This window comes from Haplochromis burtoni, unplaced genomic scaffold (assembly GCF_018398535.1).
Source record: "Haplochromis burtoni strain Fernald_Lab_line unplaced genomic scaffold, NCSU_Asbu1 Contig_131, whole genome shotgun sequence".
Classification (NCBI taxonomy): Eukaryota; Metazoa; Chordata; class Actinopteri; order Cichliformes; family Cichlidae; genus Haplochromis; species Haplochromis burtoni.
This window is the reverse complement of record NW_024582492.1, coordinates 58,489-79,074: the sequence shown is the minus strand read 5'-3', so window position 1 is coordinate 79,074 and position 20,586 is coordinate 58,489. Positions and strand designations below refer to the sequence as shown.

General features: G+C 40.7%; 1 protein-coding gene across 2 annotated transcripts in view; it reads right to left on the bottom strand.

The window, feature by feature from the left end:
• The window catches only part of iqsec3a (IQ motif and Sec7 domain ArfGEF 3a), a 123,315-nt gene extending 103,350 nt beyond the window's left edge, over nucleotides 1–19,965 (bottom strand). Inside the window, exon 1 of one of the 2 annotated variants that reach the window (XM_014336138.2) lies at nucleotides 19,120–19,965. In XM_014336138.2, the coding sequence (XP_014191624.2) occupies nucleotides 19,120–19,712 (593 nt within the window). In that variant the 5' untranslated portion in view covers nucleotides 19,713–19,965. The remainder of the gene's footprint in view (nucleotides 1–19,119) is intronic. The other variant, XM_005930283.3, reaches the window with a different exon arrangement.
• Nucleotides 19,966–20,586: the final 621 nt, after the last annotated feature.

The window sequence follows — 20,586 nt, the reverse complement described above, 5'->3', positions numbered from 1 at the left end:
CCATATCCTTTTCCATTCTTGCCTGTTTAGAGGTAATACAGGAGAGATGTCCACAGAAGCACAGAGTTCATATTTTGAATAAATCAGCACCATGGACAGAGACAGACCAGGCAACTGCGTCTCCGGGAAAAAAACATCTATTCTCAACTCAACTGAAGTTTCTGAAAAGTAATCCCAGCTAAAAAAAAGTGCAGAAAAAAAATTGTTCAGTTGTTTACAGAGCAATACAATGTGTGCATTGTTTCATTTTAAACAAGTGCGCACAGAGAGCACAATGTCCCCAGAAGGGCAAAGGCTATACTTAAACTTTGATGCTTTATGATGTTTATACTACAACATGCTGAATATCTGATGTTAAATGATAATAAAAGGATTCTGATGTTGTGTGGCGTCATACTGAGAGAAAAAACTGTGTACAAAACTCTTGATATGTTTTCTTTTTCAAGGCGAATACTGACCTTTGCTTCCAACAGTGACGGCAAAGACCAAATGCTTAAAGAATCTAGTTAGCTGTTACCAGGGTCTACAGTCACACAGCTGTTAAAAATGATATCTTGAAAGCTGTGGACACTGGACTGCTAACAAACCTCTCTTTGTCTTCACAATGATATTAAATTGCAAAAGAAATAATAAAAAATTCCTGCTGACACTTTCAGTTTTGTTTTGTTTTTTCTAGTTCATGGTGTGTTCCTTTTTTACCGACTGAGAACAATTAATTGATTATCATAATAGCAGAAATCTTTGTCTTCTACCAACAGACTTAAAGAGTCAGGCCATGCACTTCAAACCAATGCATTAGCAGGTTGGGCTGTGAAATGGTAAAATACTCTTTTCAGAACAAAGAATTCTCATAAAGTTTTAGTAGAAAGACTGATTAGATCATTTGTCTTTAAAGCTGCTGACCAAGAACTCACTGTGTAAAAGTGCTTTTATTATACTAACACAGTGAAATTTTCCACGATTAGCAGTTCATCAAAACCTCTAAGAGAAAGAAATACAATTGACAGGACAGTGAAAGTGTGGCTCCAGCAAGTCTACTGATAATGCATCAAAGCAAGACATCCCCCTCCTTTGCTGGAACAGTCAATGGCCCTACAGTCAAAGATGAAGGCAATACTGGCTTATAGTGAAGACAGAGCAAGGACTTAAAATTTTAATGTCAAAAAGCTTTGAGGCCATTTTGCTTTTCTTTCTTCCTCAGTTTGCAGTTCTCTTTCAAAGTGGAAGCTACTTCACATTGTCCACATTCCTGACTTCCAGTCTCCATCGTCCATCTCTTACTCCAATACCCCCCACACCCATATCTACCCCCATTCCACTCCTTTCCTTCTGTCCTTTTAACACTTGGTTTCCATCACTCTCGATGACTCTCCATCCCCCTGTTCTGGGCGCATTGAGCTAAAGAAGAATTTGCACAATTACTCTTGCTGTCAGAGGGTGTCACTGGTAAAAAGAGCAACCGGCCTTCCGTATGCCTTGTCACATCCCTTGACCCAGGACACAGGGAAGGACAGAGAGATGAGAATCAAGACATAAAGGTGAGAAAGCAAGGCCAACATTTACAACAGCAACAATCCCTCAATCCCTTATTACAGCATACTAGTCTTTTGATCACTGACTGGAATCACAAGGAGACCCGTACGCCCTCTTCCAAACATCCTTCAAGAGCATGACTACAGGCTCAACTTAGGAGTACTTCAGTCTGTTCCCTGTGAAGTGCCTTTGTGAAGTGCAATAGTTGCACACATTAAACAGCATCCTTGGGAAAAAAAAAATTAATAATCATTTTTAGACTTTCCCAAAACAGCTCAGCCATGAAAGCACAGATTGTTGTGCTACTTGTGCTCCATAAAGTCAAGAAAAAAGAAGTGGAGACAGGGCCTCAAAAAAGCAAGGCTGGGGTGGAGTGGCAGTGGCAGTGGCAGTGGGGTTGTGGGACGCAACAATAGCAGGCAGTACAGGGAGGGTATGACAGCAAATTAATTCCCATTGTTAATGGCTCCTCTAATTGTGTTCGCCTTAACGAGCATGACACCGCTGTGGCCGATTTTAATAGGTCCAGAACACAGGCAGTCTCAGGGGGGACACAGATTAGTAAGAGTGCTGGAACAGCGGAGCCACTTGTTCACATAGATAAAGGTTTTATATTCTGAAGGTCCATTAAAAAAATTATGTGCACTTTGATAGTCAAAATTCAGACGGGTTGCATTAATGTTTAATTAACCTAATAAAATCTGTTTATCACTTTTGTACTATGACATTTTCAAAAAGAGCAAATCTTTTTTATTAAGAGTCGCACAAACAATTCCTGGCATGTCTTCATTTCTTGCATTTATGACCAAATTGCATTAATTTTCTAACTAATGCTTATACGCATTGTTGGCAAGAGTAAGATTAAAACAGTGTATGTATATGCTTGAAATGAAGTTGGAACCAGCTGCTTGCCTTAACACAATGTTGTGAATGGGTGGAGGGGGGGAGTTATCTGCCTCTGTCCAAAAGAAGCAGCAACCTCTGGGGCTGAAAATTTAAGCTAGAGCCAAAATGTGCATTTTTACTAATGACCACTAGAGGCTGACCTGACTTTCCAGCAGAAATGACCATTTTTACAACCTTGCAAAGAGCAGCATGGTAGTGTGGGGGCTTCGGTTTCCTCTCACAGTCCAAAAAAACATGTTTTTTGGGTTAACTGTTTATTTTAAATTGGCCATGGGTGTGGATGTGAGACTGAATGGTATCTCTTTGTGCTAGCCTTGCAGCAAAATGTTGACCTGACCAGGGTGCATACCTTGCCTCTTGCCTGATGACAGCTGGGACAGGCTCCTCTGTGACCCTGAACTGGATAAGTGGAGGTAAATATATGGATGAACGGCAAACCCAAAAAAACACAAGATATTTTGGTGTATTTAAAAGGCTAGTTTGACTAATGGTGACCCCATGAAACGCTGAGTGACACCATAAAACATTTTACCTTAACACTTTCATAACAGCTGTCTTAAATAAACAAATTGGTAGTTGAATACAATGAAATTTATTGTTACAATGTTTATAAATCATTAACAAATATGGGTATTTGTCATTCGTGCACAAATATCATTATCTTATGAATTATTTCATTGTGGATCAGTGAGCCCCTTCTTAGTCAGTTCCCATAGTTTCAAATACCATGATTAAGTCAAGCTGCTAGCTTGGTTTCTTTTACCATTAGCCTTTGACACATACAGCACAGTGAGGACAACATCACTCCAGATTGATCATAATTCAATGCAGAAAAAGACGTTTTGGTTCCTGAACCTAGTTGAACACCTAAAGAAAGCCAAAGATTTTTTTTTTAAGTGAATGAGTTAAACAGGAACGCAGTAAGTCTTATTATTTAAGCCATGACCATCTCAAATGCCAATGTGATCGTTCTATCATAAACATCATTTACTACTTTATTGTAGTCATTGCTGTAATGTTTATGTTTATCCACACAATGTTCTCCAAACCCATGTTTAACCATCAGGTTTATCTTGTATAATGCGATGAGTTTAAGACCAGAATTGCAGACATTAAAGAAAAAACCAACAACTCACCACTAGTTTTGCACCATTCGTTGACTTATAGGATTATTTTGTTTAAATCCAAAAGCTGTTAATTCTTTACTTTGTGTCCTGATCAGTTCATGTACAGATGCAGGTAATAAACTCTAGAAAAACAACAGCCACAGCATGTGTGAGGCCGATCAGTTATCTCTGATGTGTGCACAGACACAGTCACATCTGTATCCACGCAGAGGCAGACTGTTTCGATACTCTTAGGACACTTGATTTCACCTAATTTGGGGCGGAAACACTGCACACGAAGGTAAGGTGGGATGGAAAGAGGACGAACTCTTTTTATCTTTTAAAGCACATTTCCTTTCATTCATTTATCTATCTCTGCCTGCTTTGATCTCTGGCCCCTCACAGTTTTCTCTCCATTACTTTTACCATCTCTCTGCTCAGTTTTACTATCGCCTCCATCTTTCCAAAACAGCTTGCAAGCTTTTTATAACCGTTCTGGTTTATGAGGGGACTTCTAAAAGGGACGACTGCGCAAGAGAGATAGCACATATCTGACCCTGCGTACAAGTTAATGTGGCACCATATATCCTGAATCTATTCATGGTGGAAACAAGTTGCACTGATATGACAACACTAGTAGCTATAATTTCCTAATTAATCTCTATCTGTCTATGGGTGATGGCAATCCACTCACTCCCATGTTTAGGCTTAAGTGAAAATTTCCTCTACAAGACATCAACAGGACTTCTTCTCCATGCGTTTGAATTAGAACATTTACAAGACTGCAAATCCTTGCCTCTAGTTTTGTACACACACACACTCACACACACTACCGGCAAGTAGCGGACTGTTTGATCAATGCGGGCACTGAAGATTAAACTGAACTCGCATGACCTGCTTTCTGATCTTCCACACCAATGACTCAGTTCCCCCCCTCATGGCCTGAGCTCACTAATACCACCTATAAAAAATCTATAAGCTTTTATAAGCTCTTCCGCACACTGGCTCTGTGTGAGGGAGAGCGCAATTTGCGCACAGCAGTATCATTGTATTTTGTTTTAACTTGTGGTGTCTAATGTGTTTGTCGATGCGCTCCTCCCAGTGTCGAATCCAGCTTTACTGTGTCAATAGCTCTCTGGCTGAAAGCTCAAGGCGGAAAAAAACCTGCATGTGCTGAAATGATACACTTCACAGCGAAGTGGTGGTGGTCTGTGTGTATGGGGAGGGAGGTAGATCAAAGCATGTGATATCTGATAGATTAGGTTTCGCACAGCATGTCCTGGCAGTCTGGAAATAACATATTAGTCTGCCTCTGAAGGCCAAACATGGTAAATACAAAAAGAATTAACCTTGGGGGGAGATATTAAGGCTAGCTGAGGACTTTTAGTTAGCTTTAAAGGGAATTAATTTCTGTTTTTTGACATTATTTCACACTGTGACATAAATGGATTTAAAATTCAAGGTAAAATTTATATGAAGCAACAAAAAAAATCTATATAAAGCACATTCATGATGCGTTCCATTGAAAAAAGGCTTTAAAGCCAAGCAGCTCTGTCAGTGCTTCACACAGAATGGAAAAAAAGAGAAAACACTGGTACTCTGCATCGCCATAGCGATCCTCTCAGCCCTTGAGATTAATTTAGGTCGGCTAATATATTACATGCATTTCGCAAGTCAGCTCATCCTGTGGCAGTATTATTGGAAGCACTTTGATCATGTTAAATAAAAAATATAGACCCAAAATGTTTTTGCAATACTTCACCTCCATTTGGCAAATTGGCAGCCGCTCTAAGTGCTAGTTTATCACCGTGTTTTACAGGCTACAAGTGTGTAAGGCTTTCTGTGACGAATAAATTCAACACACATACCCAGTGCTTGCATCTGGGGGTGTGTTCGGGCATTAAAATTAAACGTGATAGTGCAGTGGATTATTAGCAGGAAACTATCCTTAAACTAAATCAGGCATCTATTATGAGTAACGCAGTGATCTCAGTCTTCCTCTCTCTCACACACACACACACCTTAAAGCCTGCTATATTAATTCCTCTACACATACAGACAGTGAATTAAAAAAAATCCCTGAAAGGTTTACGTCAGCACGGACTTATGGGCTCTCCCAAGCGGCTTAGCTTTAAACGGAAAGAGCTGGAGATGGACGAGAAAGGCAAGTCCAATTTTTCCAAGATGAAGCTAACAAAGGAGGTGGAAAAACATTCCATCCGCATATTCAGGCCCTCAAACAAGAAAAAAAACCCTCCAGGATTTTAGCTTTATATATACACTCTCTCTGTGTGATCATAGCCTATGTGATTTCCAGCATTTGACAGTAAACCAGTTCACTCTAAAGCTTTGCGTTTATGCCAAAACAAACCTCCAGTTGGTGGGAACCAAGCTTCCGAATGTGATGAGTAATAATTTTGTCTGAACATTGAGTCTGTTTGAAAGCTTCATTTGAATATAAACCAGGTTTTTCATAGTGTGTTGTCTGTTTGGGCATATTTTAGCAGCGACATGAGTTATGTACAAGGAAAAAAGAGATGTACAAAATATCAACAGCAAATGTCAAGTTTTGATATCACACCCCCTGAAATCAAAGCACTTTCCAGGCTCTTGACATTTTATGCTCTATTTTAACTTCACTCCCAGCTGTTGGTCCCTCTTCAATAAAACCTAAAAACCTTCTGATGAATAGAGGCACACCCAGTAGAGCATGAGAGAGCTCTGCCCCTTTCGATGAACAGGAGTGAACCACTTTCCAGAGTGCACGCTTGTCAAAGAGAGCTCCATCTCAGCGAAGATTGACACTGAGCTGGATTTATGTCATCTGGAGATGTTTTATGTCAGAAATGTTGTTCTTTAGCCAAATTTCATGCCACACTAAGACAGTCCTATGTGGGTTTTAACACTTAAACTCCAGATAACACTCAGGCTTGTAACCGCAAACTAGAAACTAGTTCATCTTAGAGCAAAATGGACCTGAATCAGCTGCTTCTTAGGCTTGAAAGCAAACGTTGAAGTTCTAAAAGTAGCATGTGCAAAAATGAAGACAAATTAATGGGGTGAACAAATGTGCACCTGCAAGTGTGAATAATGTAGTCTGACAATTGTAAAGTCTCTGAATGCAACGTGTATCTTTATTATTTCACTGTGGACTTATCGCTGCCTCAAATGCCCGCAAGTGCCTCAATTTGGACATCTCTTACATCTCATCTTGACAAAGCTTAATCTTCCTACAGAATGCAGTAAGAGTTATATCTCATTAACTACTAAGTCTTGAGCTACCCATCATTTCTTCATATTTTGCTTCTAAGGAGCCCTTTTTTTAAGTGGTCTTGAGCAATAGTTCTCCAGGCTTCTTGAAGGACATTTCAAAGCTCTTCTTGGGTTTTTGGCAGCTTTTGATCCATTCTCTGTCAAGATGATCCCACGCTGCTTCAATAATATTGAGGTCCAGGCTCTGAGGAGGCTAACCCATGACTCATACTGTAGTATTCTATTGTGTGCTTTTCAACCCACGTATACTTTAACAGTACTGACCTTGTGTTTGAGATCAAGACTAAACAGAAAAAAAACAGCAAAGAGCTGACAGGACCTGATAGATGCATGTGGACCCTCATTATTAGGAAAAGCTTACAAGAGATTACAAAAGATTACACATTACACAAGAACAGGGTTGAAAACCAGTGCCAGGTTCTTATGGAGTGATGAATCCAAATTTGACATTTTTGGTTCAAATTGTCATTAATTAGTACAGAGAAAATCAGGTAAGAAGGACAACAGTGAGTATCTGCAACATCTGTGTGAATGGCAGTGGCTTAATTTTTCAATTTCTTTTTAGTTAGATACTTTTTTTTAGACTGACCCCTCCTGGTTTTGTCTTTGACTTGGCCAATTCACTTGTATTTCAGAGGATTTACTTTACACCATGCTGAGTTTTGATCTAATAGTTCTTTGGGAAGAAAATTAGAACAGATTATGTGTTTTTGTGACTGGCTGTGACTAACACAATGACCTAAAATTTAGGTCATTGGAAGAAAGAAATCCAGAAACAAGCAATGGATCGAAGAAATTACAAAAAAGCTTCCTTAAGAGAGTTCAGGCAGTGCAAAAAAAAATAAAAATAAAGGTGGTCATGCCAAATATTGTCAGTAAAGGCTCTTAGAATTAAACTAACATAGTTCCTGCTTCCTTATATACTACATTTCCATAGGCTTGCACAAGTTTCAGCAAATTGCTCCACCTATTTCTCATTTTTGCATTTTATTTGGTTGACTCCTTTTATAGCAAATCATAAATCGGATTTTCAAAATTAATTTTAATATTATGAACACAACTGATTTTGCTAGCCTGAACTCTTTTGTCAGCCTGAATAAATGAAAAAAAATTGACAGATTCTCAGGCGCAATGCTAAATATGACACATAGACTTTTTTTTTTGTTCGCACAGAAATTACATTCACTCTGTCTCCCATGAAAGCAGCAATTTTTACTTATTTTTTTATTTATTTCCACTGTCGTCCATCTGACCTCCAGCTGGTGCCTCCACTATCGAGCCGTTTTAGCAGCTCATATCGAGCATCAAGCTGCACCGTATTGCCGCGGGGCCATCTGCTGAAGACTTGGCAGCGGGTCAGATTTTACAGATATTTTCCACACTTCACGCTGATGCTATCAAAGTGACATGGCTGTCATATCTGCAGATTTAATGCTGATGAGGAAAATGCCATGTAACAGATCAGCAGCAGCAGCTTTATATTTTCTGAGGATGTAGCTTAACTTATTTTCATTCAGACAGCATTTGTGCTTTGGGATTTTTGCATAATTTGTACATTGTGTTTGTACGGTGAGGAAAATGAAGGCGTGGAAGCTCGGGTCTCATATATATGACTCATACAGCATCCGTGTCCTGATTACCTCATTAGCCCGTTTTTAGGATTTGCTCCAAGTCGAAGCATCCAAAGACAACATCGTCTCCTCCCTATGGGACTGTGTACCTGATGATGTAATACAGGGCGTCAAAGGGTTGACAGACAGGCGTTGATGATGTAACCACAGTGCAGGAGAAGGACAGAGTGCTTTTATGGTCGTCCAAATGTGCGCACAGGCTATGATGGCTACAAAATATCACAGATCACAGCCGATACAAGCCGCAAACTTTTGTGCAGCTATAAATTCAAAAAGCTTCATAAGTGAAAAGTCAAATCAATCAGGTGAAAAAATTGCACCCACAGCTGCAATAAATAATGCAAATGAGTGAATATGTGATTAAGTTATTACCTGAATGAAAGTATTTCCTGTATATTTTTTCTACTACACAGCACAATAAATCATGGTTGAGGCTTGGTGGAGCCGCTGAGAAGACCAGGAAAGGCGATTGGACATGCAGTGCCTGTTCCGATCAACTCCAGAGTGCCTCGCAGGCTTAGGTGGACGGCTTTGAACATTACTCTGGCTCGTAAAGTTAACCATACCTGACATTTCCTTAGGCTAGCGTGTGCTTGTCCACAAGTGTGTGTGTGCGTGTAGCTGTGCGACTATCTAATGCTGTACGGAGATTATGTTGGATAGAGAGCAACGGCCGATAAACGAACTGCAGTAATGTTCAGATTACACAAAGTTTAAAAGGCAGGAAATGCATATGTTGCATACTTCATGTTATGAAATTAAAATAAAAAATATATAGCCCCTGTAAACATTTCCCTTTACTGCATCTTCCTTATTAACTGTGTGCACCATCCTTTATCAATCTATATATCTATCTATATTTCTCACGTGGCTTCTTTTTTTTTGCTTTTACTTTTTCTCCCTTTCCCTTTTTTGCTGAACTCCTCGTCTCATTTTTCTATTCCGTGCCTCCTTGTCTCGGGTAACCTCCATCCTCCCGCTGTGACACGGACATCAATCCCACACGCCATCTTGAAGGATGTCTCAATTCTGGAAATGCATCTAGAGGAGAGAGGACTGAGGGCAGAGGAGGCTTGCTGGGTTAGCTATGATTGAAGATGCACAGGTTTATCCTTTGCAAAATCATTTATACCCTCAACATATAAAAGAAGCGTAACACAATAAACACTCTGTAGTAGCAGAAGTGCATCATATATATCTTTAGTTCTTTAACTAAATCTCACTACTGGACTCAAAAAATGACACAAAATTAAATATTTTGTTCAAACTGTTCACCTCCAACACAACCCCATAATTTAACTGCTCGTGCGGACACACACGCTGATGCAGACGAGTGCACATGGTACTAAACAATCACAGTTGTCTGTCGAGGGATTTTCTCTGCTAAGCTTTCGGGAGGTGAAATCTCTGTGACAGATAGGAGGACATTTTTCCACAACTGCTTTTACTTTCAAAGAACATTTTCAGGAGCTCACTGACCACTCGCAGACATGCCACAGCGCTGTCTGCCCTTGAGGAATTCCAGCATCTTAGCATGAAGGGCAAACACTAGAGCAGCACAGATTTAAATGAAGCATAACATTGAAGACATTTAGCCCTCTCAGGCTCAAATTAAGTTTTTGTTGCTAATGCACAAAAGAATACCTGCAGTGGTACTTCTGAGTAAAAAAAAAACTCATAAAATATGCATGTGGGGTAATCAGGTTGTTAGCTTTTAACTGTTGCAAATCTGCAACGCCTGCCTTGAGAGGGTTAGAAGTGTTACGCTACGGTCAACAGATTTTTAAAACACTGCATATGCTAGCAGCTGTTAACTGACGCCTAAAAGCACATTTTAAGTTGAACGATAACACAGATTGCAATGGATTTTAAGGAGATTTTTTTTTAAAGCAAGCCATGAGGCATGTATTAGTGCTACTCTAATGACATCTGCACATCACTTATTTTCTTAGCTCCACAATAACAAAAATAGTTTTAAATCATACGATTGGTAGGCAGCTGCTAAAGAGGCCAGCTCTTTGAAATATTATATGATCGTAGATTTTGTTAATGTACCATTAACGTAATAAAAGTTATCGCAGTGATGAGAAAGCACAGATTTCAGAAGCAACTGATATTGACGCAAGCTTTGGTTACTTCGTGACGTTATCTGTTTACAATATGCGATGGGACTGAGTGACACCAGATGATAACACTGATGGCATTTCCATTTGCAAACACAACTCTGAAATATGTAGATTGCATACTAATGGCGCGCGTGCACTCCGCTGATTGCTCATTAGGCCTGCTGTTCATTTGCATGGAGAAGAAATGAAATGCATCCATCAGATGTGTGAATAATTTACCTCCAACCATGAAGGCGGCAACTTGCTGCGCAGCTAGTGTAACATGACAACCTACAAAAACATGTCAAAATCCTGGGCAGAGCCACGTTGTGGGTGTGCAATATTTACTAATGGAATGAAATGTCATATGAGGCATCTGGATGCGTCAAGGACGAGAACGGCACGTCTGTCTTTCAGCGAGTCGGCGTGTTGCCTGGGAAACAGTTGGAAGCCATGTTCAGGAAAGAAAAGAACAAGAAAAAGAACGGCTGAGCCAAAGTTTTTCATTTTGATTGATTAGGGAGCATGCAGATGGAGGACAATGAAAGGAAACTGTTTTGCACTTCAGCCGTGAGGAAAGTGGGACAACATTTGGGCTCCTCAGCCCTATCGGGCTTCTCAGTATGTGTTATGCAATTGTTTTGCCCCTGTTTTATTTAATCTGTCCAAATGCTGTCAGTCAGGGGGGGGGGGGGGGGGGGGGGGTGTATACTGTTGTACTACGTGCCACATTATCACCCCTCTCACTATAGCTTGAAACACCTGGCATCACCTGGAACGCAGTCAAAAACACCATTATTTAAACCTGATATATACAGTTACTGAACGGATCGGGTTTTTAGCTTGTACTGAAAAAAGGGTTTCAGATTTTTCCATGTGTAAACTAAATAAATGAATACATTCCTGCAAAAAATTCAGGAAAACCTGTATACAGTATCATATTGTTTTTGTGGTATGATAAAGGTTTTTTTTGTTTTTCAGAAAAGTCACACTTGAGTATCTCTTTTGCTTGAGTCCACATCAAACTCATCTGTGCACGATCATTTTTCATCCAATCCCAGAGTCAATGTAATGATACGAACTGGGCACCACCAGGATGACAGTTATGTACTGGAGAGTGCAAAGACTCTTCCTACTAAATGTTTAACATCACACTGCAGTTCAGTTTTACAATATTTATATTGAGCAAATACATAACAAAGGTCATCTCAACTCTACTTTAAAAGTAGTGCATAAGTAATATTGGTCACAGTTATTTTTGTGAAAAGGAACATTTTCACAGGACTCTATGCAGGTCTGTTAACAGGCATAACAGTTAACATGCTAACTGAGGTCTGTAGAGTCAGAGATGTAGCTCTTGGGGGGGGTTTTCTCTCATTTTTTTCTCTTTACAGTCCTGCAAAAAACTAAGCGCACCCCATCAAATTCAATAAGTTGTAGAACCAACTTTAGTTGCAGTACCTTCAAGTAATCATTTTTCTGCAAAAATTTTTCAGTCTCTCATATCAAAATGTTGTGGAGGAATTTTTGCCCCTTACTTCAGTTCATCGAGATTTGTGGGCTTTCATTTTAGCATTTCAGATTTAGATCTGGACTTTTACTGGGTCATTGCAGCACCTTTTTTAGACATTGCTAGTATGTTTGTTGTGTTCATTATCCTTTTGCAGGACAACAGCTTGTCCCAAACTGGGTTTCGACTTAGTGAAAGGCGCAAAACCTCCTTGCTTACAGTTGGTTTGAGGTGTTTATGCTGAATTACTGTAGCACAGTGCATTATTGTGAAATATCTTCATGTTGGTCTTATCTGTAAAATGACATTGCTCCAGAAGTCTCTTAGTTTTTTTGCAATTTCTTTCACCATTGCACGGCCCACCATGGGACATCCACTTCTTGGTGTGCTGCTAACATGCATCTGAATCCTCCAAACCAGCAAACTGCCAAAACTTCTGCTCTCATAGAGGTGCTCACATTTGCTCAACGACAATCAGCTACATTCGGTTAAGGGTGTACTTAGTACACCCTTAGTACTCAAAAGAACTGCAGAGAGTCCTGCACTAACTGTGTTAATACATTATTGTCAGTGGGTAGTGTGTCACCATAACAAAGACCCTTTTCCAATTAAGAAAAGATAAGAAACCTAATGCATTAATAAGAACATACGGTTAAGACCCTGTTCATCAGGAAAGGTATAGAGGAAAGTATTTTTCATATGTTATATTTATATTCATGTTGATGGAAATCACAGACAGAGTAGGGACACTAAATCAATAGTATAATGGCAACCAAATATTATGTTCTATACAACACAGTAATGTAATAGTTTTACGGTAATAAACCATTTGACACTGACAAATGCAGCTGCCAGTAGTTTGTTTTCATTTAAGTACTGAATTTGTTACAGAGAAAAATTGAACTGAATCTCTTTTAAAGGTGAATGTTTTCAGTCAACAGAACTGATCAATTTCCCTGTGCTTCTCATCACACTTGTGAAGAGAACTGCCCATTCCATTAACTGTAATTTTATTTCATACCATTTGCACAGTGTGAGCAGTGCTGTCCTATTTATTTGCACTCAGTACAATATAATTCAATTTAAATTCAGCCACAGTTACAACTAAATTGGATCAAACCAGCACTGCAGACCAACAGTCCAGTGTCTGGTGGGGCAAATCCTAAAGAAGTTACACTCTGGATTACTACACATATCCACATACTGAAATAAATGTAAAGGCTTTGATATGTATCCCGTATATCTTAGAAAACAGCAATTTTTATGTAATTTTCTTACACCCTAGCACAAAAACAGTCACAATCCTAAATACATATGCACACACGAGCGCACACGGTTGGATTACAGACAGCTGGGACAGTCTTTCGACCCGCTCAACTTGTGCATGAAAACAGCTAATATTCTACCAGTGAGTCAGGAATCACCCCGCAGCTACATCCTCAGAGAAATGAAGCAATTTAAAAGCACTACGCACCAAATGTGATATTCATGATTTGGATTCCAGCAGCAGCAGTCACCCTGTCATAACCGAACAGACATGATTCCCATACAGAGAGGTGAGGGGGAAGTAGAGTAAAGAGCTCCAGTAATGGTACAAAGGGAAATGGCAAGAGAAAGGGGGCTGAGAGAGAGAGAGAGCGAGAGAGCAAGAAATAGAAAGGACCATTTACCTCCTAAAATCCATCATCCACCCATCTACTTCTCTTGGAATCACTCCCACTGTTGTTTTCCAATACACAAACATGCTTAGAAGCAGTATTACTTTTCTGTCAGGCTCCAGAGACAGGAAATGGTTGTTTTTGAATCATAAATATATATTTTGCCATTTACCACTACTGGCTTTGAACTAGTCACATCACTTTTTGTGCCAAGGTTTTTGGCCTAGAAACTTGGGCAATCACAGAAGTGCAGAAGTGGAGCTACAATGAATATAGGTTGTATCACTCACAGAAGTTGAAGTTGAAGTTACGTGACTTCACTGAACCATTTTAAGCAATCTTAAAATCTTTTTTATTTATTTATTTATTTATTTTTTGCACTACAAAATTAATTTTCTTGTCATTTTAATCTTCAGGGGATTTTTTTTAATCACCTACTGGGTAAAGAATCCATAACTAAATTTGTATAAGCTGCTGAAGTGAAAACTGGATGCATCCAATAAGAACAAGCAAACACTCAAACATCCTGCACACATTTTGCTCCAGCTCTATCCTGATAGAAAAAATAAACCAGCACTGACAAGTGGTAAGTTGAGATGCAAAGGTATCCGACATTTATTATGCCTAAAAGAAGATTTGCTGCTAATGTAGTGTTTTTCTAGTCTTCTTGACCACTCCAAACACTCTTTCACTGCAAGCTACATTCACAGACACACTTCCTAAGGACCCTTTGGCAAGCAGGCTGTTTGAACCCCCCAACTTTCCAAATAAGGGATGACCTGCTCAGCCTCCTATGACACAATCACCCAAGAAGCATTCAGCATTCATCAATTTAAACGCTCATTGTCACATATCTTTAGCAGTCTCTTTGGCTCTTAACCTTGTGTTGGTTGCACAGTGCTCTTGTAAAGTCATGATGAAGAATATTATTTGGAGAAAAGGCAGACAATAAATTTTGATAAAAGCAAGAGTCTAGCCTTAGAATAGAGATTTAATAGGATCAAGGCTAGCGGGCCTTTAAAGTGATGGCTTAGGTGTTAGAGCATGAACTGTCAAGCTCCAGGCTCATTGATCTGAGAGCATCAGAACAAGGAGCCGAAGTGGCATCCAGCAGGAACACGGCGGGGTTACTCTAATGTATTCTACAATGTATTTGTGAGTGTATGTGCGTTCACTGAAATCCCAATCTAGAAGAGTTATGTGAAACCCCCCCCCCCCCCACACACACACACATGATTTTCCTGAAGGAGACGGTCGCAGGCAGGAAATGGCATGTGAAATGTCATACATTCTGCTCTCCAGTTGGTGCAGGCCCGGTAGGAGGGAAAACGAGGGCACGGTGGGTGCAGAGGGAGTTGCAGCCAATGTGGAAAAACATGCAGGCTGCCATGTGGCATGTCAGGGTTTTATCTGCATTAGTGAGCGTTTTGTGTGTAAAGGCGAGAGGCCTATTATATCTGTAAGAGTGTGTGGGAGGTACAAAAAACGGTAGAGAAGCACCTGGAGCTAAGTGAGAACTCAGGGATTTCCACCTCAGTCGCCCCTATGAACACAAACGCACCACCTCGCCTACTCTTAATGTCACTCTACTCGATTCCCTCCTGAACATACGTTTTAACACACACACACATACTTGGCAACCCCTATACAGAGCAGGCAGGGTGAACTGAAGGTTCCAGTCCAGTCAGGAGATGGTTTAAGTGGTGGAGAGCCTGATGGTTTGAGGACTGGTCTGAATACTGATTCAGACTGCAGAGATGGTTCCTGAAGCATAAGCTGCTGATTAAGAGGGAAACGGGAAGTGGGGAGGGGAATGATGATATGAAGGCATGTGGAGAAAAGGAAATTTAAGAGAGGGAGATTGAATGAAGGGTGGGAAAAGACAAGCAGATGGACAGCTGAGAATGGAAAACAAGTAATGAGGAAGGAGTCAAAGATTGGGAGAATATGAACAATGGAAGCCGAGAAAGTTGGAGGCGCAGTTGACGGAAAAAGGGTGACGAGGAAAGAGGTGTAGCCAGGATTGCTGCGTTTAGATCACACAAGCCCTTTATGAATCTGCCTCAGACTGAGTAACACAATTGCAACACTTCAGACTGTCTTTCTGAGAAGTTACTAGAAACAACTTTTCAGCCAAGTTCGACGCTCAAAGCTGAAAACAGCCTCGATTCGCAGTGCTAAAATAATGAAGGAGGCGAGAAATGCATGACGGGAGCAAGCGAGCATTTAATTTTTAATTTAGAGCTTTGCAAATGGATTTTCTGCTGTCTTTTAATCAAACAAAAACACCTAGTTGAGCTGGGAAAATGGCAGCTAAGCTGGAAATCCATTACATCTCAATAGTCAGGAATTATTTGTTTAATTCTGCAGCTAATGCAAGAACCTCTTGATGCTATTTGGGTTATTTTTCCTGAGATTTCTATGCATCTGTTTTGTGCAACTGTGCAAAATACGTGCATGTAAATATAGTACAAAAATTTATTTCAAAAGACATCCTGAGATACTGTGAAAATCCCTCCACATCAGCATGTTTGACTGCTAATTTCAGCTTGTTTCTTTGGGAAGCATACCTAAATGTATGCTTTTATAAATAAAAAATGTTCATTGTTTTCACTGATCAATAGACATGTGAACTTTGGGGAAATATATTTATTTGCTTTCTTTCCGAGAGTTAGATAAGATCAATACCACGCTCATAATGTAAAGCTACTGCAAGCAGTGGGGCAAATCTGAGTTTAGCAGTATCACTGAAAACAGCAGAAAACAGACACCCTAGTGATGTCAGGAAGAAAGCCTGTACCCTGTTCTTTTGCTTAAGGTGTGGCGGGCTTCCCTCATCATTTATTTTCCACAGACTTCTCAGGAGAAGCCACTTGTTACACAACACTTGCTGTGTGATAGGAATAACCAGAAGTCACTGACCAGCAAATAGAATAGATAAATATACAGGCACATTTACATGCACGGCTTATTAGGATGCTCGCAATGTGTCCCTGTCACCCTCCCATTACTCGAAATGTATCTATTCTCCTGCAGCAGTGACAGCGCAACGACTCACAATCTTGCCTGACCGGGATCAATGCTCTAAGTGGAAATTACGATGCTGCTTCACGTCTCGCGCATTTTATGTATCACCGCTTTTACATTAACGATGGGATATCGTACCATACGCTCCTTTGAATTCTGTCCATCTCATCATCTCTCTGTCTTGTTGTTCATCACCCTAGTGGAACTGTCAGGGGGCATGGTTACTGAATCAACAATTGAACCTACTTACTGAATCACATGCATTGTGTACAGTTCATATTGTGTGAGTTTGTGTGTTGCTGATTTTTTGTGTGTGTGTGCATGTGTGTGTACCATTCCTGCCCTGCACTCTTTAGAAATTACGACTTAATGGCATGATGAATCAATCTGGATTAACAAAAACAATGCAAATGCAGCCAAGTGGAGCAGATGGGGCTCAGTGCAGTGCGCTGTTTCTGTAACTGTGCGGATCTGGAAGAGTCAGTTCATGTGACCTTGATTGCAGGAGGCAAACAACATCAGCAGCACGGACACCTCTGAAGCAACTCCGGCGCTTTTAAATGCGAAAGGTTTGCAGGTTTTATTGTTTTACAACATTGAATCAAACAGGATTTTTGTAACGCCGATCAGAATATGCCATGTGAGCCCTGCAGAACCCGTGAGCTCGAATGTATGCTGTAAATGACAAAAAGGTACTGGGAAAAAATGATGCAAATCAAATCAAAATCAGTTGCACTACACCTGCAATTTTGTGGAGGATTTGTTATCCAGCAAGAAGGTGACACAGAGGAGAAACTTTAAGACTCACAGAAATGGCATAAAAACAGTTGAAATGGTCAAACTAGTAATCTATTCATATAGATGCATACTAACACTCATCAGTCTTCTCTGTACATTTTAACTAAAGCTGCATAAAAGGAGGTCACAGACAATATGTATTTATTATACCTTTATCCATCATTTGTATTGATTAATTGATATAAGATATGTAAATATTTGATCTTTGACCTTTTACCGCCATCCAAAATTTCAGCTAATGCAGACAGTGTTTATTTTCATTTATTAATTTTTGCTCCATTAATGTATTTGTTGGTGAAAAGTGGCTGCAGAGCCAACGCTTGTGTCTTTGTGTAAGTTATAAGCAATTTACTGTCAAGTAAGACAAAGACAAGTAGTAAATAATCAGTGTGTATAGAAATAGCTGCTGATGATTTACATTTTGGTTTATATGTTTTATTTGCGGTAAAGATGCCCATAATTGCAAAACTTCTATAAAAAGCAGAAAATTCAGCTTCAATCTGACGTGGCTGTTAGGCGATTTATAAACAGCCCCACAATGTCTTTCTATCTTTGCTTTTATTCCTGCTGGATTGCTCCTCTTGTGTGTTTCCGTTTCTGTCTTAATGAGGAATGTGCTGTTTTTACCCACAGCCTGCACTATCAAAGTTCCATGTAGGTGTGTTCCAAGCAAAATTGGTGACATTTCGTCTCAGAGTCAGTGATGTGCCTTTAGGAGTTGCTTGATGTTTTAAGATGGGTGTTTACGATGTCACCAGGCACTCCTGGCACCTGTGAAACTGCTACCTCAGCCGTGCCTAAAAACAGATGCATTTTAACAGATGCATTCCACAGTCAGAATGTGGAAACACGAGGTGGCAGAGCGCTGTAACCTCATCTCAAAGAGAACAGCATGTAAACTGCATAAATGAACCACATTTCAGTTCTACTCTCCCGAAAAAGAAAAAAAACATCCTTTCCACTGTTTGGTCGTGCAAAGGTGGTCACGTTCTACCTTGGTGCAAAATTAACCCAAGTTAAAATGCCAGTCTCGGTCCTTGAAATCAATATCCATTAAGTATTCATTTGATCTAATGGGAGCATGACTGAGAGTGAACAATGTGAAAATACAGGAGGAACTTGAATGAGAAAATTAGGCCTCAGCTTGAAAGCGGGATGTTAAGTAAATCAAAGTGAAATCACATGGAGTCCAGCACTGAGCTCATACAGACACTGTGGTCTGTTATAGTGTGTGCGTGCACTGACTTGACATGATGGCTACTTAGGAAGGGACTCTATATATGCTATATTTAGCCTGGAAAAACTGCAATAAAATAGGTAACGTCACAGTAATGTAATATGTAGAACAAATTACTCAGGTCACTAAATCTGATATTCATGAGAGGCAAGAAAGTCTGCAGATCTGGGGAAGTAATGTCACCTGTTTGACACAGAGCAGTTTCTGTCATTTTAATTAAAGGTCATTTGGGAAAAGGCACATTATTATCATTATCATCATCATTATTATTAATGTTACTTTTTCGTTGAAAGGGAACTTTTTTATGCAGTGCACGCAGCACGAAAGCTACTTACTCCGCTTTCCTGGCTAGACCCACTGAACGGCAGAGAGTGGTTGGAGTCTGCGGAACAAGCGACTTGCAGCAGGGGCTCCTCTTGTCCTCCTCGGCGGAGTCGGGGCTGGCTTGGCTCGCTTTGGGCGACTGCGGCGAGGTGGGAACGAGCTGCAGCTGCTGTGGGTGGTGGGAAGACGGTGCAGGAGGAGTCGGGTGCTGCTGCTGCTGCTGAGGCTGGGCCGACAGACCGGTAATCTGCTGATGCTGCTGCTGGGATGGTGGTGGCTGCTGATGATGCGCCTGCTGGCCGAGATGAGCCGCAGCTTTGTTGCTTCCCGAGTGTGGGTGAAGGTGGGCCGGCGCCTGGGGACTGGCGCTGCGGTGAGTCGGGTGGTGGTGGTGGTGGTGATGGTGGTGCTGAGAGGGCTGCTGGACGTAGTGATGGGGGTCCCGCAACTGTCGGTTCTCTCCGATCAGGTCCTCCACCTTCCGCTCGAGTTCGTCGATGCGCTGGCGCTGTGTTTGGATCAGGCTTTGCTGGTTCTGGACGATAGTGGTGAGCTCCTTCAGATAAAGAACGGCTTTCATTGGATTATCCAGCAGGCTCTCCATTACTGACTGTAGCTGTGGCAACGCGCCCGGCTATGTTGACTTCTCCTTTAGCTGGTTCTGGAGCGGTGATCGGTCGATGGGGCCTCTGAACAGTGCGTAACCGAGATGCTGTGGCGGCAGTCTGACGCCTCTACGCTCTGGTGAGGTTGAGTCTCTCTCTCGCTCTCTCCCTGTCTCTTTCCCCACCCCCCTCTCTCTTTCTCTCTCTCAGTACTTTGCAAGGAAACCAGAAATGGTGCTGATGCAAGGGGGGATCAGCATCACCGGAGTCCGGAGGCGGGGCCGTAGTGGACCAGTGATGTAAACACGCAGGGCAAATAATCTAGCAGCTTTCACGTTAAACGTGAAAGCGTTAAACGTGAAAGCTGCTGCCCAACCCACAGGCAACAGTCCAGTCAGTTTTTTTTTTTTGTCTTGTTTCTTTCTCCCTTATTCTGTGTTTTCCACTCTCTCCCCATGTTTTCCTCCCTTTCTTTTCTTTTCTTTTCTTTTCTTTTCTTTTCTTTTCTTTTCTTTTCTTTTCTTTTCTCTTCTTTTCTCTCTCTCCTCAATGCCAACTAGCTGTTACAAATGGCTACACCTCCCTGAAAAGGGAGTTTTTCCTCCGTACTTTCACAAAGTGTTTGCTCTAAGGGAGAAATTGCTTGGTTATAGGCTTTTCTCCAGATATAGGGTCTTATCTTGCAGTATAAAGTGCCTTTATATTATATATAAGCAAAACTGAACTGAATTGAAATAATACTGAACATTAAGACAACCATTCACACTCACGCCCACACCAGAAGGTTTGAACCCAGAACCTTCTCTCTAGAAAATAACAACGGTAAACACTGCACAACTATGCTACCCAGAAATTAAACATAGATCTTCAATT